We start from the raw sequence: 27,096 nt of genomic DNA on the forward strand, positions 1-27,096 counted from the left end.
CTGCCCTCCTGCAGCTGCCATGGCAAAGCCACCTGCGCCAGGCTGGCCGGCAGGGTGACGTGATGTGTCCTCCTGAGTGACCTGCCTGTCCCTGCTGCTCTCTGCTACTGCACACAGCTCTCGTGGCACCTGGGGACCTTTTTTGTAACCCTGTGCCAGTGGTCATGGCCAGGTCCTCCTGGCCTCGTCCGTCCTTCGTGGCATCCCTATTGCCCACCCCTGGAGCAGCCACACACCCTGCACTGTGCCACCTGCGCTATGACTTCTGCTCAGCGCCCACGGGCACTATCACTTTTCCATCCACCCAAGGATACAAATGGCACTTTTTGCTCCACCTCACCCTATGTTTTTTCTGCCACGTCTGTGGGAATAAATCACCGTAGTCCCTGTGGGTGATGCTGAGGCTGGGGGAACCAGCCAGCTGCCCCCACCAGGCTGCTCCTCGTTACAGGAGGCGTGAGAAGAGTAGTGGGGCCGAACCCTCCCACAAGAAGCACATTCGGGGCGCTGGCCACCCCCCTGAGTGCTTCCCCCGGCTCTGCCCCAACCTCCCCCCCCCCCCCCCCATTCCCCAGCTCCAGTGGCGAGGAAGAGGCAGTGCTGAGCCGGATATGCTGCGGCTCCCGCAGCCCTCCCTGTAGTGTCCCCGCCGCTCCTCCCGATGCCTTCCGAGGAGACGGATGGACGGACGGACGGGCAGCGAGAGGTGCACCGCTTTCATAATCGCACGGCTACGGAGGGGGGCGAGGGAGGGGGAGGCAGCCTCTTCACACCCCCTTCCCCATCTCCTGTCCTCATCCCCTTCCATCTCCTCCTCTCCGGCCACGGTATTCTCCAAAAGGGAGGGGGGAGCTGCTGGCAGGTGGAAGGGATGGGGGAATGCAGCCCCGGCAGGAATCCCGCAGAGGGGAGGGCTCGGCGAAATTATAACAATAATAACGCTAATGACAACAATGATAACAAAACCACGCCGGGAGCGAGCGGGGGGAGCCGAGAGGACGCGGCGCTGTGCCGCACTGAGCCGCCTCCCGCACTGCCCGGCACAGCCCGACCGCGGCCCCCGCGCTCCCCATCCCGGGATGGGACGGACGGCACGAGGCCCGGACAGACCGACAGCCGGAGGGACGGACGGACGGAGGACTGCGGGCGGGGGCAGCGCGGCGGTCTGGCAACTCTCCCCGCAGCGCTCCCCCCCCCCCAACCTCCACCCCGCCCCGCTCTTCCCAAGTGCTTTTTGCGCTTTGAACTGATGCTTTCTCCTCGCGTCGCCCCGTGATCCCCCTCCTCGCTCCGCTGTCCCCCTCCGAGATGCGGCCCCGTGCCCCCCTGCGCTGTCCTCCCCTTCCTCCGACCCCCCCCTCCCTCCCTCCGCTGCCCGCTCCCCCACTCCTCTCCCCGCTCTCTCCTCCGCCTTCTGCTCCCTCCCTCTCTCTCCTGCCTCCCCCCCACCTCTCCCCTTTCTTTTTCCCCCCCTTTCTCATCTCCCCCCCCTCCATCCCCATTTCTCACTTCGCCAGGGCAGAGCGCGGTGACGCCGCCGCCGCCGCCACCACGGAGAGGACGCAGGACCCCCCCCTGGGCCCCCCGTGCCCTTTCGACGGGGCGGCCTGGGCCCCCCGACCCCCTCCAGGCCCTCAGCAGGGCTGCTTCGCATGCATCGCCAAGCCCCCGGCCCTCCGGCACGCCTCACCCGTCCTCTCACCCTCCTCCGCCGCGCAGCTGATGGAGAGCAAGGGCTGCAAAGGGGACAGCCTGCGGCCAGCGGGCCCGTGCAAGCACTCGGTGGAGAAGAAGACCATGACCAACCCCACCACTGTCATCGAGATCTACCCCGACACCAGCGAGGTGAATGACTACTATCTCTGGTCCATCTTCAACTTCGTATACCTCAACTTCTGCTGCCTCGGCTTCATTGCTTTGGCCTATTCTCTGAAAGTGAGTGCTGAGCACCGGGAGGGAGCGCTTCGGGGTCGGGGGTAACTCACATCCGTGCCACCAACGCGGGATGTGCACCACCAGCTGTGGGGATGGGGATGGAGATGGGGAGGTAGCAACGTGGTTTGGAGCTGGGGATGTTGTTTGGTGGAGAAAGGGCACTTGGACCAAAGGCACCTTCCCAATAGCACGTACCTCGCAGGCATCCTGCAATCCAGCACTTGATCCTTTCTTTGGGGCAGGTAGGGACCTGGGAGGATGAGACACAGCAACACTGTGCTGTGGGGCAGGGGCCATAGGTGCCATCAGGCAACACCATCGGTCAGGTTGTAGTGAGAAGAGGTTGCCAGCACAGGGTAATGCTGCCTCTTTGCTTCTTGTCCTCTCTCCCACTAAAATCCTCCAAAGAGGAAAGCTGTGGGGTGAGCAGCCCGGCTGGGATGTGAGATTCAGCACTGGAACACCCGGCTGCATCTCAGGAGCTGCCACGGGAAAGGGCCCTAGGCTGCCTTTCCTGTCCTAAAGATGAGCTGTACACACCCACAAAGAGCCCAGGCAGCAGGGCAGCCCCGTGTGGGTCACGCTCTGGGGACAGGCAGCTGGCTGATGTGCATTGGCAGCAGCATTTAGTGGGAGGCCGGCGCATAGCCCGGCTTCATCATAGAAACAGATCAATGAACCCCAGGCAGCACAGGACAGGGAGTGCTGGGCAGCCCTGGGCTCAGCCTGCGCCAGCCCCCTGCCTCAGTTTCCCTTCTCTGAGGTTGGGGTTGTCCCTGTGCAGGAAGCACAGAGTTAAGATTTCTCCTCTTCAGGGCACCACGTAGCTACACCAGGTCTCCCTGTGGTCCCTGTGCTGCAGGCAGCTGTGGGGCTGGGACCTGCCTGAGCCATCCTGTGAAACAGGGGGTAGTAGAGATCCCTTGGAGCTCTGTGGTAGCCATGGCTCCTCATCTGATGGAAACACACAGTCCTTGGAAACAGAGTATGGCAGAAGGGCTGGTGGGTGCTGCCCTAGGCTGGGCTGGGTGCTGGGACAGAACAGGAACAGTACAGGGTCACTGCGGCAGTGGCAGCAGTAGATCTGAGCTGAGAGGAGCACCGGAACACTGTGTGCCCTGAGCCCACAGCTGTCTCTGCAGGCACCCCAGCATGTGGAAGCACTTCCAGCAGCTTCAGCATGCTCCGACAGCTGGTGCACACCTCAGTACCGTGCTGGTGTGGGGTCTTCCAGTGCCTGTGCTGCTGCCTGGGATCTGCCTGGGGTCCTTCTAAAACATATCAAAGCAGCTCACCAACATATCTAAGCTCTTACACCAAGAGATATATGAAGTCGTGTAGAGCAAAGGCAATGCTGTCCCAGCCAGGTGCTCCACATGACCCATCAGGTGCTCTGGGCAATACCACGCTGCACACCTCTCTGTTTCCCTTATAGTGGGACAGGTGCTTGGCAGCCATGGCTCTCAGATTGTATCCCTTGGGGCTGTTTCTGCGCCTCAAGGTCAGAGCAGGAGTGGTGTGCCAACACAGAGCTGTGTGCACTGGGCTGGGGCAGAGGACATGAGCAGCAGCACCAAGGGAGATGGAGCCCTCAGGTCACCTCCCTGCAGGCCTAGGGCCACTCCAGCACTCTGGGTTCCTTCCCTTTGATCAGAAGGCACTGCTGCAGCTCTCCTGCACTGTGGCTCCCTTGGCTGCCCCCTTCCCAGCTCTCAGCACTAACAAATGGCACACTGGAGCACAGTGTCAGGAGCTCCTGCTTTGGAGCTCTATCTCTAGAGAGCACGGGGAAAAGCCAACAGCTCTTTGGGCACCAATTAGACGATGAGGCAGGAACTGGAATGAGCTCCACCATGAGAGCTGTGCTTGGACTGTGTTGATACTGAGGCAGCAAGGCACTCCAGTGGTATTTGGAGCCCACCTGGCAGCCCGTGTGGCTGCTCTCAGAGCTTTGCTGCTAGTGAGGCATGAGGCACATGGGTGATACGATGGCTGGATTTGCTCCCGGCTGATCCGCGGAGCAAATAAACCCCAGGGTCTGCTCCAGAGCAAAAAGCTCCTTATGTGCAGGGAAGCAGAGCTCTGTGTGGGAAATGGGTTTACAGCCAAACTAGCTTCTTCCCAAAGCGTGCCTCCACCAGCTGCAGGCTGAATACTAAGCACAGGCTGCCTTCAGCATGGCCTCATTAGAGTCGTTATCAACAAACCATTTGTCTCCTTGGGAAAGCTGACACAGCACTGGTACCCACCCGCAAGTGCTTGCTTCTGAGTGAGAGCTGAGCCTGAAAGCTGAGATGGGAGGTGGGAAAGGAATGGGGAGTGTGGAGATGGAATAAGGAGATGGCACATAGCATTGGTGGAAAAGAAATGGGGCTGAAGTAAGATGGAAGGAGGGGAAGGAAGCTACCTTGAGCGGTGTGGATCTCTGGCACAGCCCTTGTGCAGTGCTCTGGGGAAACTCCACAGTCAGCAGATGTGGGATAACCATCCTCACCTATCAGCTGTCTCCGTGGGAATGAGGGCCAGGATCGCAGGATGACTTCAGGCAAGGTAGGGAGGATCAAAGTGAAGATGATAAGAAAAGTGTCTGGGACTGAGGCAGCACCTGATCCAGTGTCAGGGCGGTTTGTATGGCCCTGGAGACCTGTCCTCACTTTGAGAAGGGAGGAGACAGTTTCCAGGCTCAAACCACGAGCAGTCTGGAGCAGGAAACACCTTTTCATTATGCTTGTGTACTGCAGGGATGTTGTCATTCACCTGGAGCTCACAGGCAGTGTAAATTATAATGGCCAATATGGGATGTTTGCATAAGGATGACAGCTGAAGGTGTGTGGGAAAATAGTAAGGGAGGAGAGGAAAGGACCACACCAAAGGGCATGGTGAGAATGAGAAATGCACAGAACCAAAGAGGCTGGAGGCAAAGCTAATAGCAAGAGGAAAGACTCTGGCTGCAGGTGATGGAGAACATGGAGAGAGCACTACTTGATGTGGGGTCTGCGGGAGCAGATGGATGGGAAAAGGAGGCACCAGGGGCCCATCAGCAGTGGGAAGGAGCCCAAAGCAAGGTTAAATCAGGGGCACTGCCAGGAAGAGAAGGGAAAGGAAGGTGGAGGGGCCAGAGAAACGGGAAGATGTTGGAAGATGGTGTGTGGCATGGGAAAGAATGAAAGGTGGGAGCACTTGGGGTGAGCTGGGAGAGAGTCCCAGGGAAGGGAGGAACAGGAGGTTGGGAGGGGGAGAGATCTCAGGGCAGGAGGATCTGATCCCACAAGGGATCCCACAGAGCCCAGAGCACCAGGCCCAGTGCTCTGCATGAGTCGGGATCCTCACCGTGATGAAGTCACTACCCATGTGGAGTCACGATTCTCTTGAGGTATTTGAGAGCCCTGTGGATGTGGCACTGAGGGATGTGGCTCAGTGGGCACTGTGGGGATGGCTTGAGGTGATCTCAGTGTTCTTTTCCAACCTTAATGATTTCTATGAAGAGGAGGATGCCCTGGGGCTGCCCTTCACTTCAAGGTGCCCACTTCAGCAAATCAGAGCTCTGCATCTCTCCAGGCTTTTGGGAAGATTCAAAACCCACAGAACCATTCCTGAGGTGAGCCATCCTGGGCATAGAGGTCCTGAGGTCATCTCCCATCCAGGCAGGCCACCAAGCCAAGCACAATATGTGGCAGCCAACAGTGTGGTATTGAGCTGGGACTCCCCTGGCATCCACTCAGTGCCAAGACATAGAAAAAAGGCTTCTGCCACAGCTTGCCTGCTGTGCAGGTCCTTGTGCACTCGGTTGGCCCCACTGTTGCTGGCTGTGCTCAGAGCCCCGCTAGAAGGGCAGCATGGTGGTGTGAAGCTGCATAGCCCAGAAGGACGGAGGGGTCTAGCAGCCCATCCCCGTGCTAGGCAAGTGGCATCAAGCCTCCAGGAGAGCACTGCAGGAGGGAGAGAGGAAAAAAAGAGTGGCTGAGACGTGGTCTGAATGCGATGCAGGATGTTTGCAGAAAGCTCCTGGTCGATAAGAGGTTTTTTATGTTTCTAGGAGGACTCTGAGGCTGCTGCAGGATTTCACAGCCTGCCACCGACACCTAGCGTTCGGCCAGCAGCACCTTGCCCCTGACAACAAGCACGGGGGGGGGGGGAAGGTTAGCAGGAGCACAGCCCCAGAGCCCTCTAGCACTGAGCAAGCAGCACTGCACACGCTGCACCATCCCAAGGATGCTGCCAACCTGATGTGGGAAATTGGGCACAATTCTCTGGTGCCACGTCCTCTGTGCTCTGAGTGCTATCTGTGAGAGGTTTGGCGGCGGGGATATGACCCTGCTGGAAAGGAATGGAGCGCATTCCAGTGGTGAGCATCACCATCCCTGCCTGGTGATGCCACTTGTTGCCTGGCGATGCCATTCAGGGCTTGGTGAGGCCATCTATCATCCAGCGCTGCCGTCCGCTGCCCGGCAGTGCCACCTGCTGCCTGCTCATGTCATCGCTACTCCTGGCAGCCTGGAGGAGGTGGGGACGAGCAGGTGACACGGCCATGGGAAGTCCATGGTTGTCCTAGCCTGTAGGATAACAAGGACAGCACTCGTGCAGTAAGGTTCATAGAATGGTTTGAGTCGGAAGGGGTCCTTAAAAATCATCTGGTCAAACTCCCCTGCAGTGAATGGGGAAACGTACAGGTCGGTCAGGTGCTCAGAGCCCCGTCCAGACGGAACTTGAATGATTCCAAGGATGGGGCACTGCACCTCTGGGGCAACCTGTGCCGAACTGGGAAGTGCGGAGCCGCCCCACCAGCCCTGTGGTGCCTACTCCAGCTGGTGCAAACCCCAGAGCTGCCAGGATGGCATGGCATGCTGGGAGGGTCCATCAGCACCCAGATCTCTCTGGGGATGCATTATTACTTTTATTATATCATTTATTACATAGTATCACGGTACATCTCCCAATTAATTTTGTTTTTTTTTCTGCCTCAGGTCCGGGATAAGAAACTCCTCAATGACTTAAATGGTGCAGTGGAAGACGCCAAGACAGCCCGGCTTTTCAACATCACCAGCTCAGCCCTTGCCACCTTCTGCATCATCCTCATCTTCATCTTCCTGCGGTACCCCCTCACTGATTACTAGCGGGAGGCCAACAGCAGCGCCGCCGCCAAAATGCCTCTATGCCAGAAGTGTCTGCAGTTGTTTCCTGTAGCAAGGACACGAGAGTAAAACAGCTCCACCGTGACTGGAAGAAAAAAAAGAAAAGAAAAAATCAAAAAGGTAAATACATAAATAAAAAATAAATGAATTTATCAGCCCGGGCAAGCGTGCTCTCCCTGCTCCTAAACAGTATGTGCTGCTGTAGGAAAGGGTTTCACTTCTGCAATTGTACAGGGAGAAAAAGAGACCAAGAAGATCTTACTTCATGGCAAACAGAGCTGTGTAATGAGAGTGTGCAGAACTGAAAGCTAAATGTGATGTGTGGCCCGATGCGTGGCCATGGAGGGCTTTGGGCTGCAGACAGGGCTGGGAGGAAGGCGGAATGCCCGAGGCCAATGGGATGGCCAAGGCTCAGAGCATATCAGGTGTGTTCAAACTGCCCGAATGCCCCACAGCGTTCTGTTGTTTTCCTTCTGTGATGCAGTTCTATTGAATTTAATTCATGGGTTGAGATAACCATCCCAGAGGTCTGAGTATTAGGGTGTTGGTGTTGGAGAGCCCCAGTGCCTCCAGGTCAACCCCAGAGCATTAGAGGGCAAATTTCTCCTTGAGATCACCCAGTAGTGCTGAGAACAAAGGTACCTCCTGGAGAACTCCATGTGCTCTGTGAACCAAGTGCTACTGTATTTCTGTAACACGGTCAATAAAGATACCTCTGATATCTGCTGCTGGGTCAATTATCATAGCATCATCAAATCATTAAAGGCTGGAAAAGACCTCTAAGGTCAGCAAGTCCACCCCTAACCCATCCCCATCGTGCCCACTGGCCATGTCCCTCAGTGCCGCATCTAACCTGTTATTGAACACCTCCAGAGTTGGTGATCCCCGTTCCTCAGGTTGTTCTCCCCTCTTTTTGCACAAAGACAGAAAGGATTGACAACGCTGCATGCTAGGGTAAGGGATGGGATGAATCATCCACATTCAATGTGCTGCTTAAAAAAAACAAACGCCTTGTATTTCTTGAGGTTTTTAAGATGAGAGGGCTGAGGGGGTGCTACATGTCCCTGAGCCCCTGCAGTATACCGGTCTCCAGGGATGGCTGAAGAAATAGGGCAAAGAAGCAGAGAGTCGCATCCCACTGGCAAGAAGCAATGCCTGTGTCCCCGGCAGCTGCTTAAGAGAGTGTCAGGAATGAGGGATGCAGGAGGATGTGTGCCAGGTTGGAGATCCAGCACTGCGCTGACCCCTGCGGTGCTCAATCAGAGTCTGGCAGAGCCAAGGCAGCCAGGAGGCAAGCTCCCCCCCGCCAGTGGTACAAGAATGAAGAGCTACAGTCTGAACCTTTGGCTCCCCAGGCTGCACAAAACATCAGCCCTGTGCCATCAGCCCCAGGTCATAGCATGAACAAATGGTCAGGCCTGGGATAAAATACAGCTCCCCAACCTCTTATCTAATTGCATATTCTGCAGCTGTCTCATCCCTTTCAGGTGCAAAATGAGCTCCTCAGCACGTGACAATGCCAGCTCTGTTTCTCTTCCCTTCACTGAGACTTCTCCAGACTGGTTGCAGCAGGAGGAGGCAACAGCATGAACCCCAGAGGAGAAGCGTGGGGAGAGGTGATACAGCATGTCAGCAGCAGGACAGTGCTCTCAGGGACACCAGTGCTGCCCAGAGCTCCTCTGGGCTTCACTTAGGGGAAAGCAATGGGCTTTTGCCTTGACCTCTTAAAGCCCAGCAAAACGAAGGGCAGAGACCTTGAGCTTTGCCCTGGTGATCACCTCACAGGTGGATTTCTATGTGGAAAGCCCCGGCTCGGCAGTCAGAAGCAGGGCTGCTCAGATAAAGCCAGATCTGAAACAAAGCTGGATGCAACCCAGAGCCATCCCTCCCGCCTCTAACAATTGTGACAAATGAGTGCCATCATCTCTTCCCCCATGGGCCGCCCCAGTCAAGGGAGGACGATGGTTGCTGCTGTAATGAACCGGGGGAATATTGCACTGACGCTGCAGCATTTTTGCATGCATCACCTGCCAGGGATGGACAGGCTGGGCTATTATTAGCACCACCACGCTTGTTATTTGCTGCCAGGAACACCTACATTGGGCAAGGTATCTCCGTGTGAACGCCGCAGCAGGGCTGAGGTGCACCAAAACCTGCAGACAGATCAAGAACCTCTTCTTTGTTTTAGCTTGGGGGGAACGTGGGAATGAAAAGCAGCAGTCAAATATCACCGTGATTTCTTTTTTCAGTGGTGCAGGAACATTCTGGAGAGGGAAAGCTTGCCAAGGCTGCCACCAGCATGGCAGAAGGAAGGATTTGGGGCTGCTGCTCTGCCTTTTCACTTCTGCCACTCACAGCTCTGCTGGGCGCACTCCAGCTCACACCTTTTCTTGGCTGTGAAGATGCAGCCTCTGTTGCATTCAGCAGCAGAAGCAACAACTGAGCGGAGGGGTGGGAGAGAGGAGCCATCAGATGCCTGAGAAGCCTTTTGAATTCAGGAAGGAAGGATGGTTACATTGCCACGTGATGATTTCATTGCACTCCCCAGCAGCACATCAGGAGACCGAGAGGTGGCTCTGAGCACTCTCCTGAAGTCTCTCTGTGGGACCTCACAGAGAGAAGGGTGCCCTCGTGTGTGAGCAAATGCCACACACTTACGCAAGCCCCAGGCTCAGCGCTGCCACCTCCGCATAGAGGCTGCCGAGCCAGTTTGCAGGCAAATCCCAGCTGGGTTGAACTGGTTTGGATTTCCTCCCAGCGGCAGCCGTGACCCCGTGGCTCTCCTACGTCAATGAGTCGGCTGCAAGAAATAGGGCAGGAGGAAGAGCAGAGCTGGCACCCAGTTTGGGTAATGACGTTCAGCCCAGCTCCAGCATCCTCAGCTTCCCACGGGGGTGAGTGAGCAGCCCTCATTTTGCACGAGGCAGTACTGGGGTCCAGAAGTACCCGAAGTACCTGCTAGTTCCCTCCGGTGCTGCTCCACTGGGCTCTGTGAGCTGCAGCTGCCCCTTTGCTCTGTGCCACCAGGTCCAGGTTCTGGGTTAGGATGCAGCTGCAGCCATGCAGATGCAGGGGAGCAACGGGGTGCTAGTGGGGCTGCCTGCTGCTCCAAGCAGGATAGGTGCTGCACAGAGGGCCCCACAGTGCCCAGCTCGCCATGCAGGGAAGGGTGGGAGGCACAGATGGCAGCAGATGCTCTCATCACTGAAACTGATTTCAGCAGCATAGAAAACAAAACAACAAAAAAATCCTAGCAACTGATGAGCAGCTGAACAAAACCCTGCACAGGGGTAGGGAAAAAAGAGTCCAGTACTGAGAGCCCTCAGCCTTGTGCAGAGCTGTCCTCACAAAGCCTCCAGCATCTCACAACGTGATCACCCCGTGCCCAGTACAAAGGTCCCGCTCCTCCCATCCCCTGTCTGACTCATGCTCCGTGCAGAGGGATTTTATTCAGCGTTGTGCTTTGGTGCTGTTTCCCCTTTATTCCTCCTGCAGAGCTGCAGTGCTATTGCTGCAGCACACAGCCGATAAATGGCACGGTGCACACCTCCAGCCTCACACTGCCCCACAGCGTTGTCTGTCTCCAGCAGCCGAGCACTGGATGGTGCTGAAAGCAGTTCTTTGGGCGTTCAAAACAACCACGGGTTGGGGGAAAAGCCTCTCCTTTCTGGTGGACTCGTTGCTTTGGCAGAAATCTGCTTAGCTCGAGTTTTGTGCTTGGCCTGAGATGACACTGACAGGTCTTGGAAAACGTTTGAGCAAAAATGACGACGTGTGCAAGCGTACTCTGCATTTAAAACACATTGCTGGGATGCAACCAATCTTCGGGTGTGCCTGGAATATGAGAAAAAGAGGGGGAAAAAAACACCCAGAATGAGGCGAATGGGGCAAAAGTAGAGCACCTCCCTTCAGCAAGGAGCGAGCGGCCGTAGCATCGCTGCTCTGCACACAGTGGGGGGCTGACCCGGCCCATGCAATGACAATGGCTGCACATCTGGTGCCCGGCAGCGCGGCGCTGCTTTGTTCTGCCACGGCGGCATCATCCCGGCCCTGCCCGCATCGCTTCCCCCGGTAACGCCGGGTGCTGCCGGGCCCCAGGGAGCCCACGGAACAACGAGCCCTTCTGTCCACCTCCCACTGTCCGTTCGCCGCCCTGGGAGATGCTCTGTGGGTCGGGTCTGACCCCGGGCCGGGACGGCGGTGTGCCAGAGCCGGGCTTGGAGATGCTCGTTTGAACCGGTCTTGGAGAGAAACCGCCGAAGCGCGTTCCCTTCTAGCACGGCGGAGCGAGCCCGGTGCGCGGGGCTTTTCGCACCCATCCGCTTCGCACTGATTTTTGCAGCAGCAGAGCACGGCGGGGCTCGCGCCCCAGGGCCAACAAAGCGCCCTCGGTGCTCTCCGAGAACTCCACCCCGCGCACCTGGACAGAAGAGAGTTAATTCCGAACACCCGGCATCCGCGCGGGCGGCCGGCTCCCTCCATTTCATAAGCGCCGGCAAAACCCTAAAGCTCCTAAAGCTTAATCCGCCGCTAAGCCGGAGCCGCGGCAAGGACGGAACGTGGCGGCGGGGCGCTGCAGGTGGGCCAGGTGGGGCACGTGGGGCGCTCAGCCCGGCTCGCAGCGCGCCCTCTGCCCGAGCCGCGGCTCCGCGCCGCTCCGCGCCCGCGGGGTGACGTCACCCTGCTCTGCTCCTGCCTCGCTGATTGGCTGCGGATGACGTCAACGCTGCCTTTTTTTTCCCTTGCTTTTTTTTTCCTCTTTCTTTTTTTCTTTCCCCTCCCTCCCCCCTTTTCTCCTCATCCCCCCCCCGAGGTATGACCTCATCGCCGGCGCATTCCCGGCTCGCGGAGCGGCGCGGAGCAGCGCGGAGCTCGGCCGCTGTGCGGCATGAGGGCCCTGCGGAGAGGCGCGGCCGTCCGCGCCCGCCGCACCGGGTCAGTGTGAGCCGGGCCGGGAGGGGAACTGCCCTACGGGGCTGTGGGAGAGGGGGGCCGTGCGGCCGCGTGTGCGGAGCGGAGCCGCGGAAGGGCTGGGGGAGGCGTTGCTCTGCCCCGTTGAAAATACCCTCGCCTAGCTTCGCGTGCGTTATTATCCGAAGGGTTTGGGGGCTTAAAGTGCGGGTGGGATCGTTTCGGAACGAGCGTTAATAAAAGACACCTGCGGAGGCTGGGCGCAGGTGGGAACGGTGCATCTGCGGCGCGCGGCGGTGCCTCGGGGCTGCGCGGTGAGGGGCCGAGGCGGGAACGGGAGCCGCGGTGACAGCGCTGCGGTGTTACCACAGCCGGGCGGCTCGGAGCGTCGCTGCTCCACCGGCCGCGAGCGGAGCCGCGCGGTCCGTACGGCGCTGCTCGGCTGCGGGCTCCGGAGGCGCTGCGGACGGTGAGCGCGTCGTACGCCCCGCTTAAATCGTCCCCTCCGTCCTTCCCTGTACGTGCGGACCGGCCGTCGTCTCCCCCCGTTCCCAGTCAGTTCTCTGCGTGAGGAGCGCCGGTCGGTTTCCCGAACTCGGCGATCGTTTCCCTTATTGATAAATAAGTTCCTTCTCCTTCCTGCTCTGCCCCCCCACCCCGCACACGCACACCCCTTTCTCCTCCCCCAAAATTAAATTCCTGAGCAACAGCAAAAGCTGATGTCAGTGCCTCGGCTCACATCGGGAAGCTCCGTGCAGGTCGGTGAGGTGCGGGTTATCACGGGGAGGACGCGCCTCGGTGCGGGTTTCTTGCGGACGTTTGGGGTTTTCTGGGCACGGTATTGCGGTGTCAGCCGTGGCTCCCAGGCGGGGAACCCAGCCCTGCCCCGGGCACGAGTCACCCGCCACGATTTGGGGCATAGAGGCACGGACTCCTTCCAGCAGCGATTGGCAAGCCCAGGTTGATGCTGAGCGCCGTGCCCGCAGCCCGGGGCCGCGGTAACCTTGCAGGTAGCTCTAGGAGCCTTGCGCGAGGCTCACCGCATTGTCTGCACCCGCGCTGTGCTGCGCAGGGCTCGGGTATAGCTGTAGCTTTGTGTCGGAAGGGCCGGGTGTGCGGTGCTGGTGGGTTTGGCGGCTCTGTGCGGGGCTCTACAGGAGAGATTGGTTGGGTTCGGGGCTGGCTTTGTGTTTGCTTGTGGTGATTCCCAAAGCAAGATGAGCTCTGCACCAACTCTCATACCTATAGCTGGCTGCATTTAGGGTTTCTTGCTAAGATACCTCCTAGGGCTCTGCGGATGTATTCTCATCAGTTTTGATGCACACAGCTGTGCTTCAGCCCAACAGACTTTGAACCCTCCCTGGTTTGTGTGGGTTGTTGTCCTTCCCTTGATGCAGGTAAGAGGTTGGGGGGACCTGGAGCTGGCGTCGCAAGGTGGGCAAGCCCTGTAGAAGTGCTCGCTATGTGGAGATATGGCAGACACCATGTTTGTGTGCTGGGTAGTTTTGCTGGGGCCGGGCACCTTGCCAAAGAAGCAGCCAAGGTGCCGTGTTTGGAGATGCTGCTGCCTAAAATCCAACACGGTACAATTATTATTGTCATAAGCCCCCACAGCACTGGGTACAGCTCCTCAGAGCATGCGTCCTGCAGGGGTTTGGCCCTGCAACCACCTTGCAAAAAAACTCTCCTGGAGGAGGCTGTGGCTTAGTGGGGTTCTGGAAATGGCTTCTCGCAGCACCTACTCTATCCCTATCCCTTCCTCTGCTCCAGCTGCATTAATCTACATAATTAAGATGAGGGATGTTAAAGGTGCCTTCCCCTTCTGTTTGGCTCTGTTGCCCTTAGGTGTGCCTGCTCGTGGGGATCAGAGGTTGGTCCCTGCTATGCAGTGTGATTGGAGCTGTGATCTGCAGCCTTGGCTGCACTCAGGTGCAGAGCGCATTCACGGTATCTGGGATGGGAGCAGGAAAAGGAGGTGCTCCATGCTTGGCAGCCTTGATTTATGATCTAGGCCGTCATCCTGAAACAACCACAGCAAGGTGAATCTGCTGCGGAGTGTGGTGATAAAGAAAGGAGCGTGCAGGTGCTGGCTCCAAGGAGGACAGCAGGTAGTTCTGCCCTCCACTATGGGTCTCATGACAGGGTTTAGTAGAACTGCCCACAGAACCCCCAGGGCTGAGGGGTTCCTGCTCTCACCCCACACTGGGCCACTCTCCAGAGGCGCTCCACAGCCCTGTGATGCCGTCATCCCACAGGGAACACTTGCGAGTGCTCTTCTGCATCTCGATGCCCTCTGGGTTTTAAAACCTGTTTTTCAAGCTTTCAATTTCTCCTCTGCAGGTACACCTGTCCTGCCTGGTGCAGGGTGAGAAAGGAGGCACCTGATGTGATTACATGCAGGCGTGGGGAAGGGAGGCGAATGGCCTGAGATCACTCATCAGATAAGGGGCTAAATGAGCACTCGCAATTTTCTCAAGCTTGCTTGCAGAAATCTGTGCATGCGTTGCAAACGAGGTTAGAGCACAGCAAAGGAGCGCAAAGGCTGCAAAAATGGTGTCAGAGACTGTCCTGAAAGTCAAGCAGAGCTTGTGGTGTGATGGTAGGATATGTGCTGTGCCTGGCTGTCAGCTGCTGGCTTTGCCTTCTCTTCTGATGGAGGTGGGACGGAACGTAGCATGTGGCTGTGTCACATCCCTTGGGAATGATGCTCAGTGCCCTGCTGAGGCAGATGTGGCACTTAGGGATGTGGCTCGCTGTGCATGGTGGTGATGGCCTAGTGGCTGGATTTGATGATCTCAGATTATTTTTTCTAACCTTAATGATTTTATGGTTCTATGAATTGAGCTCCAGTCACAAGTGAGCACCTCCATGACTCCATCTCCTCTTTATCAATGAAGTCATGGAAAAGCAAACAAGCTCTTATCTTTTCCAAGAACTGATTGTAGGCTTCCTACCCCAACCTTTGGGTCGGTGCCATCCGTGAGGCTCCTTTTGTTCTCAAACCTCTCTGCTTCGAGCAGGAAGAGGAGAAGCCCCTACTGAAGGGTACAGCAGGGCTGTACTGGGGTCATAATCCATAATTGTGCTATTTAATTTATCTTCTGAGAGCCTTCTAGACCCTACTGAACCAGGGAACCTGGGCAGGTGTGCAGCACGTGGTCTATTGCTTTGTGTACAGCTTCTGTGTGTTACAGTGCTGCTCAGTAATGCGTGGTGCCTGGAGAGGCATCTGATGCTGCTGAAGATAGGTGCAATTGGGACTGGGGGAGATTCCTGCCCGTGCTGTACAAAGGTGAAATAAGCAATGCCCTTTGCTCTAGGGTTAGAAACCCTTCCTTGATTCCGTCTTTTCTCCCCATTTTTCATGTGCCTATTTCCTTGTTTGTTGTGCATGGAAAGTCCAACCCAATGTGTGTGCATGACTTGTCTGCCTTTGTTGTATCTTATATTTTGTAATCAAACCTTCTGGTTTCTCGGGGTGAAGACCTTGTGTTCAGGATTTTCTTTGGAGAGTCTTGGGATTCACTCTTGCAGTTGTCAGAGGAGTGAGTTCTGGGGAGCCTCTGTTCTGAACCTGCTGACAACTGGGAATGGGTCTTTTGGTGAGCAGGACAAGACGGCCTGATCTGGTGTTGGAGTTGGCCCTCCGTTGGGAGAGTGGTTGGCCAGGTATGCTGCTGAGGTCCCTTCCAACTTAAATTGCACTGTAACTCTTCCATACCTACCTCCCATCCCGATTCTCCCTGGCTTCTGTAAAACTGAAGAGGGCTTTGGTGCAGATATCTGCTGCTGCTGTCCCTGGAAGAAAGCTGGGAAGGTGATCCTCTGGGACTGAGATGTGATACTTGGAATTGTTCTGTGGGGAGGCAGGGGGACAAACTGCCTCTGCACACTGGATGGAGCTGACTGCTGGGGGTGAGGGGGGAAAAAAAAAGAAAAGAATAATGTGAATTTCTGACTGGGCAAAATCTCCCTAGACACGTCCTCATGTAAAGCAATTGCTTTCTACCATTAAAAATAGATCGGTGCATTCTCCGCTCGCTTGCTGAATGCTGATGCCTGTAATTCTGTGTCATCCTTGCAATCTCTTCTGCTTTGAGCTTGGCTGCCTCTTTGTCTGGCACCTGAGCAGGGTTCATTCAGCAGTAACTGATCCAGAGATAAGTGTGAGCTCTTGTGTAGTCTCTCAGGGCTGGAGGAAAGTTGAGGAGCCCTGATCTGATGCGGCTTAGTTGCTCGGCCTGCAAACCTAAAGGGGTACGGTTTGGTATGTTTGTGAATGCTTGATGGTCAACACCAGTGATGAGTTAGACCTTCTGATATGGAAACTGACAAGAGGATGTGGAAGCTCTGTGTATGTCATGGTATATCACTCATGTTTGGAACAGGCTGTCCAGGGAGGCGGTGGAGTCACCATCCCTGGAAGTGTTCAGGACAAGGGTAGATGTGGTACTGAGGGACAGATGATCTTAGTTGTCTTTTCCAGCCTGAGTGATTCTATGATTCAATGTATGGATAGGGGAAGAGCTGCTAAACATGCTTTGATCCTCCCCCCACAAAGTCACCTCAGTCTGACCTGATGAAACCACCTGACAATGAATCACATTAGGCAGGGGAGAAGGAGACATTGGGGTAGAGATGCTGGTGTGGGCTTTGCCTGTCTTATGTGCTATTCCTAGATAAAGGAAATCCTTTGGTAGTCACAGTTAGTGTTTTCTTCTTGTGGCTGAGAAAAGAGGAAGAGCCTAGGCTGACATGTGCTAATTCATCCCAAATCTGTGTGCATGTTCTATTGTGTGAAAGCCTTGAACCAGTTTAGAAAAGCCCTGAAAAATGTAGGAAACCACGTTGGTGGATGTGTCATTCCATGGAAAATCAGCTCCCTTTCATTTGAGTTGAATTCTGGGTCTCCTAAGAAGAGCCGGAGTTTCAGTCAGCTTAGAGTGGCATCTCTGGACATTAGCCTATCCTGGCTGGAAGACTTTGTTAGAATCTGCATCTGTACCTCAGCTTACACTGGTTGAGATCAGAAACTGTGTAAATGATGCCAGAAGAAAGTCCTGCTATTGTTCTTCATTGAGTCTGGGAACCCTGACTGCCATTTCTATACATGGACATGTGGCACAGGACAGATGCCAGCAGGTTTGTCTAGTGCTTGCTTCAACTTCTGTGCTGTCACCTTTTTCCTCACCTGTGGCTGTCTCAGATTTATTTAATTTGTCACTGTCCTTATGAAATGAGATGGGGATATTTTCATCTACCTCAGAGAACCACAACTCAGCCCAGTGCTTTCTTTTCTTTAGAATGTAGAGATCATGGGAAAATAGTCTGTGGGTCCTGGAAACACTTTTTTCAAGAGACAAAAGCTGACCCAGCATATATTTATAGTGTTTGGTGTCTTAGGACAAGAGATCATGGCCAGCTCTGCTGAAGTATCTAACTGCACACCTTTCTGGTCTGCCTCTGTCTGGGCTTACTGCAAAAAGGCAGATGAGACATTGGAAATCCAAAGATAAGCCCATGGGGTGGTCTTTGGGCTTGTCCAGTGGAATTGCAGCAAAGGTGGGGACATCGGGCAGTGGGAAGCAAGGAAGCACCCTTGGGACTGTGACACTGAAGGAAATAGTTTAGAGTGGTCACAGGCAGGGGTTGATGGTTGAGCTGGATGATCTTTGCAGTCTTTCCAACTTCAGTGATTCCATGTCCTCTGCTTTACACCCTGTTGTGGTGTGTGCCAGTCTGCTCGCAGGAGAAGATGCTTTCAGCTCTAAGACATGAACGTGGCTGTCTCTTAGCTTGGCAGGAAGAGGATGGAAGTGAAATAGCTCTGGTATGAGAAAGCAGCATGTGTGGGGACTCCATCTGCAGCATGGGTGAAGGCAGAGATTAAATAGTTGGCTGGTCATAGATAACCTTTGGTCTTGCCTTTTGTAGGCTTTAAAGGAAAGCTTGTGTTTATACTACAGGAGAAAACCATATAAATAGTCTTAAAAGTATAAGAAGAGGAGATAGTGGCATTGTCATCCAGACTCCAGCTGTATAGCCTGCTGTTCTTCCCTGTTGGCTTTCCCTGCCTGGTAGCACTTCAGAAATAATTTTGTGAGGAACCAGATCATGACCATTATATACAATGAGAGTAGGCTGGGAGGAGATTGCATTTTCAGCTACAACCTACCAAGCATTGCTCCATGTTCTGGACCACTCACGGTGGGCACAGCTGGAATGCAAACTCCTGCTTCTCAGCATCATCCCCCAGTGATGATGCCTCCCTCTGCCTTCCTCTGGTGATGGGGATTGCCTCTTCCCAAAGCCCTGTTTGCATGGAGATTTGGGAGGGGGCTCTTGTCTTGGAAATTAGGCACGCTCCACTTGTGGGAAGCAGTGAATGGGGAAGTGAGGTGAGCATCGATGGGGCTGTGTGAGTCTCCTCTGTCTTGGCAAAGCCTATGTGAGTCTCTGAGGGTGAGAACAGGGCAGTGGTTGCAGAGGGACAGCACAGTGATGCTGTCTCATTTTTACCTCCTGGGAATCACAAAATGTCTCTCCTCATTCTTAAGATTCATCAGGGAAAGGCAGACGAGCAGCCTTTATGTTTGAGTAGTGAATATGGTTAGTGGTGGTTTTTAACCTCATTTTAAGGAGGAGAAGACAAAATCATGTATTTTTTTTTTCCACCTTAGCAGAGAAATCCTTTGTGCACTATTTTAAGGGGATATCGAGCAACTGCTAAGTGATTGGCAGCACTTCTAGCGTGGCTACTGCAGGCACCTATGGCTTTGTCCCAGTGCCACCACAGGGGATTATTCATGCTCCAAATTCCCCTCCCCAGATGAAAGCTTGCGTCTCTCACCAGGAGATGCTATGCAGTTCACAATGCCGGGAGAAGCAGAAGGGGATCAGGAGATGGGCTGAGCTGCAAAGCAGATGGGATGGAGTGAGGAGAGGCATCCTGGAGCTTCATAATGGCCCGTCTTGCCCAGTGCCGTTGGTTGGACTGGAGGCAGCAACTCGAGCATCCTGCAGGATGTGAGCTGAAGGCACTGCGGTAGCATTGCCTCGGGCCAGAGACGCAGTCGTTGCCTGGCAGCTGCGAGTTTCCAGGGAAACCAGAGGTGCTAACTTGTTAATGAGCCCCGTGTCCCTGATTGCTGCCGCAAAATAATAATAATTAGTAATAGGGCCGTGTTTTAGGAATCCCTCAAACAGCAGGAGCCTGCCGAGGGGAGTTTGCTAAGTGCCAAAGCACTTGAAAGAAAAGAGGGGATGGGGAAGGAGGAAGGGAGGAGAGCTTGGCAAAAGTGCCATGTTTTACATCTTGATCCGTGTCTGGAGAGCTGGGAATCAGCAAGGTGCTGTCAGTGTCCTGGGTGGTGAGCCTGGGGCTGGTGGAAGTTCTTCAGGAACAGCTGCTTTCTGGGGTTACTCTGGGATGGTGAGCAGACATTTCTCTGTGGTGACAGCTCTGTGGGCATGCTTGTGGATCCCCAGGCTCACTTATGTGACGGAAATGCATTTGAGAATGGTTTGGATTGGAAGGAACCTTGAAAATAATTTAGTTCCAACACCCGGCTGTGGGCAAGGACATCTCCCACTAGACCAGGTTGCCCAAAACCCCATCCAACCTGGCCTTGAACCTACAGCTTCTCTGGAGGTTGATGGGATCAGAGCTGCCAGTCTGTGGGATATAATTCTTTCCTTAGTTCTGTGCTCAGGCACATGTGGGTGCTTCTTCCAGCACCTCTGTGGCTGGATTTGACCCTTCTTTCAGCATCATCTGTGTGCCAGCTATCTCCTAAAGGCAGCTCATGGTTCCTCCATGTTCCCTGGCAGCAGCCAATCATACCCTGTTTCTAGTCTTCAGCTTCATTTTGTGAGTTCACTTCCTTTGCTAGAAGCAGATTTTGGAGGTTCAGCACAGATCTCCAAAAGGCTTTTACGGATGATGAATAGCAGTGCACCTGAGGTCCTTTGCTTTGTGCTCTTTGCAGACTGGGAGGCTGTTTTGCTGGAAGTATTCCTTGTTTTCCTCTGCATCTTAATCTCTTCTGTCTGCATTTATTTTGAATGGAAATGGGAATCAACAGTAGAAAGAATTGGAACAGGGCTAGGAGAAAAGGAAAGCTCAGAGGAATAAGAAGCTGGCCTGCCTGAGGCAGCAAGGGGAGCAGCTGATGATCTGGGTCATGGGTGGAGGGAAGGCAGGGATCGCCAGAACACAACCACAGGTAGATATGCCAGTTAGTGAGGTTTTTGATTGCTGCAGGGACGTGCTGGCCTTCCTGTTAGCATGTCCAAGAGAAACTAGACCCATGCCCTTCCTGTAGTCGCATGTTTCTGCTGGGGCCTTGTGCAAGATGAGGAATTGAGGAAGTGGCCTCCACCTTGGTGACTGTTGAGCCAGCGCAGGGGTGCATTCCCATGGTCCTTCCTGCCACAGGGACAGGCTTGGGTCAGGGTGTGTTTGGGGTTTTCTTCTGGCTGACCAGAAGAGGGTCACAGCCAGGGACACTCCTGGCAAGCAGGCGTCTTATTGCCTGTGTATTAAGTCTTATGCCCAGCTTTCCATCCTTCAGCTGCAGCATGGCTCCTCCTGCTTTGCTGTCCCCATTCAGTTAAGCCGTGTGTCCATCTCCTCATTACAGGCACTCCAGGGAGAGGTGGGATTAAAGGATTATGGTAATGTTCTTCAGGAACACTCGAGAAGATTAAGATGGCTTTAATAAACTGATAAGAGAGGGACACGGCTATGTTTCTGAAACCCTAATTTAGGCCTCAAGTTAACCTTTTCCCCTTGTGCTGGAGTCTGGTCTCTGGTCAGTATGGTGAAGGAGCAGGTCTCTTACTTCAGCAGTGCCCCTCCATGGCCGCTTTCCTTTGCTCTTCCTTGGCATTTGCACTTTGGTTGCCTAACAGAAGGGCACTGTGCAAGTTCAGAAGGACCCAGCTCCTGGGCACTGAGTCTAACAGTGAGGTTATGGCTGCTTAAGACTGCTCAGTTGGTATCTCCCTCCCTCTTCAGGAGAGAGGAGTGGAATGAGCCTACCTTGCACTGTCTCTTTCCACTTCTCCCAGGTGGAACTGGGTACAGGACCCAGCACACTTGTGTCACCTCTGTCTGCTACTGGGTCTGACTGGCGGTGCTGGTGCAGATGGGTGTGTGTCCATTTGTTCTGCAGGAGGGTGGCTATTAGTGCAAAGGGAAAACTCCTCTGGTGTCTTCTGACTTCATCCACCCAAGCTCTTGGTCATCTGTTGACACTTCACGCATGGAAAGCCTCTCTCTGAGCAATGGAGATCAGGGCTCTTCTATTCTTCCCAGACCTCCCATAGTTCACGCTTGTTCATTATCTGGAGAGCAGATACTCTGTTATCTCTGGTGATACTGTACAGCGTGTCCAATGCATTGGATCACTCCTTCCTCTCATTTCAGCCTTTCTCATCCCTCAGCATTATTCCCATCCTTTTTGTCTGTTGCCTTCCTCTGCTCCCTTTTATTTCTTGGATGTAATTGGAGGAGCCAAGAATTAGCAGCCTGCTGTCTTGGTGGGGAAGGGAAGCAGAAAGTGGTCTGGGGAGTGGGGTGTGAAATAAAGACAGAGGAGGGGGGTGAAAGCTGGCTAATTTGCATCCTTTCTGAGTGCCCCAGCTCTATAGCCAAGGTACAGCAGGGGGTCTTCTGGCAAGACTGCAGCGAAGTAATGAGGTGTGTCATATCCCAGCAGGGGCCGGCCTTGCTCCCTCTCACACCCCCTAATTAGAACTGTTTCAATTTTTGAGCCCCCCTGGAGGAGTGATGTGGGGAGGGGAAACCGTGAGCCGCCTGCTGTGGGGCCAGGGGCAGCGATGCCATTATGCCATGGGGCTGCAAAATGCTTTGTGCCAGAAGGGGCCACCACCACTGCAGCTTTTAGGAGATTTTTCTTTTTTCTCTCTAAGTTGAACAAATGTGTTAACAGCACGTATGTGTGCAGGGACATCAACCCCCTGCTTTGGAGAGCAGGTCTGTTGGCCTGGGGAAATAAGAGGGCTGCTAATGCTGAGGTTGGAGAGCTGTTGATTCTGAAACATCCTTATATTCAGCAGCTGTATGTCCTTTTCCTACAAGTTGGCTGCGTCTTCAAGGTTTGGTTATAGGTAGCAGAGGTCCCTGAGTTGGAAGGGACCCATAACAGCCATCTGGTCAATCTTCCCTGCAATGAACAGGGACACCTACACTAGATCAGGTGCTCAGAGCCCTGTCCTGCCTGACCTTGAATGTATCCTCAGCTGAGGCATTCACCACCTCTCTGGGCAACCTGTTCCAGTGCTCAGTGTCCTACCTGAGCATCTTTTCTTGGGTTCCCTTGCACCACAAGGGCTTGTGATGTGGGAGCTCCCAAGAACTGCTGCTTGCTCTGAGCAGGGTGACTCACAAGCTTCCTGTATTCCATAGACTAAATCCTGGCCCTGCAGAAGTCAATGAAAATCTTTACACTGGCCTTTTCAGGCACGGTAGTCATAGTCTTCTTAATTCAGATGCATTAAAGCCTCCATGCAACAGCTTGTGGGTTCTCTCTAAAATGCTTTCTGGAAGAAACAAGGAGAGCCTGGTAATAGCCCTGCTTATTTTCTGAATGGTTGTGGCAGCATTAAAAGTTAATGCCATTAAAACAAGCCTGCAATGACGTGTGCCATTAAAACCTAAGAAGACTCCCTGACCAGATCACACTTGTTGACCCTATGAGCTGCTCTTGGAGCAAGCTGCTAAGAAGCTCCATGGCTGCTAAGATGGAGTCTCATCTCCCTCTGTGCATGAAGCCACTTCTAAAGCCTGCACAAGTCAGGTACCAAAAAGCCACAAAAAGAGATTTCTTATGAAGTGTGGCCATGTCCTTGTCCTATTCTTCTGAAGGCCAAACCCTAGGCCCGGAGTAAGTGCCAAGTTAAGATGAGAGGGAATGATCCTCAAGTTAAGCTGGGGAAGGTTTGGGTTGGTTATTAGGAAAAAATTCTCAGTGTGTTGAGGCACTGGGCCAGGTTGCTTGGGGAGGTGGTGGGTCACCATCCCTGGAGGCATTCCAGAACCATGGGGATGAAGCACTGAGGGATGTGATTCAGTGAGTGTGGAGGGGATGGGTCAGTGGTTGGACTTGGTGACTACAGAGGTCTCTTCCAATCTTAATGATTCTATGATTCTGTCATTCTTATCTATGTTGTCCTGCCACCTGACTGGTGTCTATCTACTCTCCTCTGTCCCCAGGTTCAGCACCATGAGTAGGCAGCCTGGGTGCTAGCAGTGTGAGGAGCCCAGCACGGTGCTGCTCCACTCACACCTTGCTTCACTGCTCATCCCTGTGGGGAGACGGGTACTGGCAGCCCATCCTGCCCTTCCACCCCGCTCGCCCTAGAGCGGACGGGCCCGTTATGGCTGGAGACAGACTTCCACGCAAAGTGATGGATCCAAAGAAGCTGGCCAGCCTCCTGCGGAATGGAGCAGAGGGCACCCTGGTCATCGATAGTCGCTCCTTTGTAGAGTACAACTCCTGGCACGTCCTCAGCTCTGTCAACATCTGCTGCTCTAAGTTGGTCAAGAGGCGGCTCCAGCAGGACAAGGTCTCTATTACAGAGCTCATCCAGCCCACCTCCAAGATGAAGGTATGGGGATAGAGAATGCCTCTTTGCCCTGCTAAGGATATGTATGCTTGCAAAGCCATTGCCTGCAGGGGCAATATCGTGCAACCTGCACCCTATCCTGCACCCTGTTGTCTACCTTCTCCTCTTTGCCACTAACTTCCTTCTGAGAGCTAGAAGAGCAATGTCCGTGGGGCTGTCCTGGAGGACTTGTTTATTGCCCACTTCAGTGACATGCCCTCCCCAGGCCAGTCTAACAGGTACGTCAGCCTCAGGAATTGCCCTGTGCTGGCAAACAAGCCCCAAAGCCTTCCTGGAGCTGTAAGCTTAATCCCTTGCTAAAAACTCTTCCCCTCCCCTCTGTCATCTCTAACTCCATTCAGGGACATGTAATCCTCCTCCCTTGTGACGCCAGGAGCTCTTATCCGGTGTCATGGCATATTATCTCTCCCAGGCTCCTCTCTCTATCTCTCCCCGTTAAATAATAGAGGTGGCTCTGAGCCATGGCTGCCAGCCGAAATAGCACTGGGTGCCCCCGTGGTGGCCCAGGCAGAGTCCTGCCCACCATGAGATGCTACCATCAGTGAGGCAGTGGAGGGCGCCTTGTCCCCTTTACATCCCAGTGCCCTAGGGTCCCATCACCTCATCCACCCAGCATCCCTAAGGTGGCACATCCCCACTGCAGCACAGCTTTGGCATGGGGACCCCTGCCACTCATTTTGGGGGTGGTGCTGCTCCATGCCAGCCCACTCCCCTCCACCGTGCTCCTGCTTTTCACGTTCCCCAGCTCCCCCCTGCCTGTAATTTTATGGCAAAGCGAGGGTAATTCAGGCGATTAATCAAATGCTGGGCCCAGCTGGAGCCATCTGCAGCGTTTCCCCCCCCCTCCTGCCACCCCGTGAAGCCACCGTCGTCCGTATTGGCTGCTGGTGACATCACCCTGCCAGGATCAAGGAGTCAGAAGGGGGGCTTTGGGGGGGGCGGGCTAGCCTTGCTCCAAGCTGCTTCAGCGATGCTGTGGGCTGGGTGCTTTGGAGGGGATTGCAGAGAATGATTCCTGAACGGCTTGAGCCGTTTGCAAATCCCTGGGGGAATAAAGCAGGAATAATCAGTTTTCACAAGCTGGGAGCCAGCGCCGTGCGGCCGCCCTCCTCCCAGCAAGGGTCACCTCTGCAGTGGCCGCTGTCACGTGGAGCGGCAGCAGCAAAAGCACTGCGATTTTGTAGGGGAGGAGGATGGGGAGGGGGTGCACAAAAGAGTTAACATCAGCTGATGCCATTCTGCCTGCAAGGCTGCAGCTCAGCAGCTGCAGAGATGCCGCAGCAGGCGGCAGTGGCACCCAAAGGATGCTCCTGCACCAACACGGGTGGCTCTTGTCCTCGTTCAGTACTGCTAAGGATTGTCCCCAACCTTCACAGCCATCCTGGGGCTGCCAGTGTCTGTATGGAAGGAACAACGACCTCCTCCCAACTCCTGCATCCTTATGCAGCTGTCCATCCTTACATGGGGATGTGGTGCTGAACCCTGTCCGGGTGGGGACAGGGAGGGACAGGGGCATGGTTGGCGCTGGGAGCAGATGGCAGGAAGGGTGACATCAGTGGTGCGATTGTCCGGCCCCATTATTCCTCCTGATGGGCTTCCCGCCCTCCTCCTGTTTCCTGTTCTTGGCCAGGGCTGCCAAGACAAAGGCAGCTGGGAGCACTGCCGTGTGCCCAAAAGGATGGGGTGCTGCTGAAAGCCCAGCTCAGCATGCTCCTTCCTTGCTTGTGCAACCCCAAAAATCTCAGCCCCGATGGGCATCGATTGCCTTTTACCTTTCCCTTGACTGGACAGCACAGTTTTCCACCCTATGTGAAAGAAGGTGCTTCAGGATGCTCGGGTTTGGAGGGTAACTGCAAGAGCAAATCTTGGGAAAGCTCTGCTTGCTGGGAAAGATGAAATGGGGAAAATCCATATCCCTTTGTGCTTTCATTGTAGTATGCCTATCACCTGCCCTGGAAGTGGGGACATATCTGAGCCAGCCCTCCTCAAATCCTGATGTGTGCTGTACTCTCGTTATACACACGTATTTTCCCCAGAGCTGCGCTCACAGTCTGGGTTAAGAAGCTGCAGTGCTTATCCATTTCCTAGCAAATTACTTTTATATTTTTATTTTATTCCAAGGAATTCCAATTATTACAGCTATAGTCCTCCTTGGCACAAAAATGTGCTACCTGCACTGGTTTTGTTTTCAAACCCAATTGCCAACTGGAACCATTCAGCTCCTCAGTGCCATTTCAGGGGAAGAGGTTATGGGGAAATTCCTGCTTGGGGGGTTTGTTTTGAGTTCTGGAGGGAAATGCTGAGAAGTTCGTTCCTTTAAGATCTCCTTGGAAAGTCTTCTCCCATCTTGACCTGTTATCTCTTCCCAAAATGCAGCTGTCTCTGGGAATGGCTGTAGCAGTGGTTTGAGGCATGACAACATTCTACCAGGGCTGTGGGGATGTGTATTTATTTACTCGAGGAGCCCAGCCCTGGAAGCAGCTGCTTTGCTCTAGGGAAAGCCAGGGCTTATTTCTGAGCCCTGTGCCCGGCTGCTTTTTGTGTTTATGGAAATGGTGTTATTTCAGTGCAGTGATTCACTATGTTTTGAAACAATATGTGACTGAGATGTCTGGAGTAATTGGGATATTGAGGATACCTCACTCTTATCGTAGCCCAGATCACCTGGAGGGCTCAGACTGCCCTGAATGGCAGATAAGTGCCATTTGGGGGTATGAAACCACTCAGCACCCAGAACAAAATGAGGAGAAGCATGTGGAAGATACCTCTGGGGGAGGGATGGGCTCCTCTGGAATGCCCAGTGGGTTCCCCAATGGTGATGCTCCTTCAAGGCTTTGGGACAGAGACCTGAGTGATTTGGTGGGTTGATAGCAGCTGTGGTAGGAAATGGTTGGTGGTTGGATTCAGTGATAAGTTGGACTTGGTGAGGGTTGGACTTGATAATCTAGAACGCCTTTTCCAACCTAGATGATTCTAGGATTGTGCAAAGAACCTGTTCCATCTGAGTGACGGGACTGGAAATGCCAGCACTCCTGTGTGTGATGTGTCATGAGTCCTTCCTACACAATGCATGTTTTTCTTCAAGCCAGGCTTTCCCCTCTGCCATTTTCATAGCCCTTGCCCCACCACGCTGGGTATTTGTTTCTGCAGCCGGGCCATGCAAGGCCAGTGCTTGTTTGGCATTTACATCGAGTGAAACCTTATAACTTTAATAAGATGTAAACCGTGTCACACATATCTGCCGTTGCTCAGCAACCCTGCAGTAATGGCCAAAACAAAGCCTCCCCGTGTGGAGAGAACACTAAATCCTATTGTGGGATAATTCTTCTCGGCTAGAGCTGTTATCTCCCCTGATGCCCCCCTTGGCCATCCTGGCCAGGGTGCGAACCCCTGCCCAGTCCCCTCTGTCTCACTTTCAGGGAGATGTATTTGTGATGCTTCAGGCTGGGTTTTCAGGACAGCATAC

The 27,096-nt window shown here is 54.3% G+C and overlaps 2 protein-coding genes and 1 long non-coding RNA gene across 9 annotated transcripts in view; 2 read left to right on the forward strand and 1 right to left on the reverse strand.

Moving 5' to 3' along the window:
- Positions 1-577: 577 nt before the first annotated feature.
- On the forward strand, positions 578-7,804 carry IFITM10 (interferon induced transmembrane protein 10). Of its 2 annotated transcripts, XM_072337134.1 has the most exons (4): positions 666-706; positions 1,047-1,163; positions 1,518-1,935; positions 6,900-7,804. In XM_072337134.1, the coding sequence occupies exons 1-4, from the start codon at positions 681-683 to the stop codon at positions 7,047-7,049; spliced, it is 711 nt and encodes a 236-aa protein (XP_072193235.1). In that variant the 5' UTR covers positions 666-680; the 3' UTR covers positions 7,050-7,804. The 2 variants fall into 2 exon arrangements, with proteins under 2 accessions (XP_072193236.1, XP_072193235.1); XM_072337135.1 differs by lacking the exon at positions 1,047-1,163 and having other exon boundaries at positions 578-706; positions 6,900-7,803.
- On the reverse strand, positions 7,091-12,979 carry LOC140252433 (uncharacterized). Its single transcript, XR_011903653.1, has 2 exons — positions 12,718-12,979; positions 7,091-7,152 (listed from the first exon to the last, which is right to left on the reverse strand). It is a non-coding gene; the product is annotated as an uncharacterized lncRNA (long non-coding RNA).
- The window catches only part of DUSP8 (dual specificity phosphatase 8), a 38,847-nt gene continuing 23,279 nt past the window's right edge, over positions 11,529-27,096 (forward strand). The window contains exons 1-4 of one of the 6 annotated variants that reach the window (XM_072337127.1): positions 11,894-12,002; positions 14,319-14,492; positions 15,463-15,647; positions 23,218-23,612. In XM_072337127.1, the coding sequence (XP_072193228.1) occupies positions 23,382-23,612 (231 nt within the window). In that variant the 5' untranslated portion in view covers positions 11,894-12,002; positions 14,319-14,492; positions 15,463-15,647; positions 23,218-23,381. Of the gene's footprint in view, positions 11,647-11,880; positions 12,003-12,636; positions 12,737-14,318; positions 14,493-15,186; positions 15,648-23,217; positions 23,613-27,096 lie in introns of those variants that run through there. The other 5 variants (XM_072337128.1, XM_072337131.1, XM_072337129.1 and 2 more) reach the window with 5 other exon arrangements.

This window comes from Excalfactoria chinensis, chromosome 5, assembly GCF_039878825.1.
Source record: "Excalfactoria chinensis isolate bCotChi1 chromosome 5, bCotChi1.hap2, whole genome shotgun sequence".
Lineage (NCBI taxonomy): Eukaryota > Metazoa > Chordata > Aves > Galliformes > Phasianidae > Excalfactoria > Excalfactoria chinensis.

Excerpts from the sequence above, each read along its gene's own strand:
- IFITM10 (XM_072337134.1), top strand. The coding sequence starts at position 681 with ATGGACGGACGGACGGGCAGCGAGAG. Across the intron at positions 1,164-1,517 it reads CGGGCGGGGGCAGCGCGGCG|GGCAGAGCGCGGTGACGCCG; the intron begins GTCTGGCAACTC and ends TCACTTCGCCAG. Across the intron at positions 1,936-6,899 it reads CTTTGGCCTATTCTCTGAAA|GTCCGGGATAAGAAACTCCT; the intron begins GTGAGTGCTGAG and ends TTTCTGCCTCAG.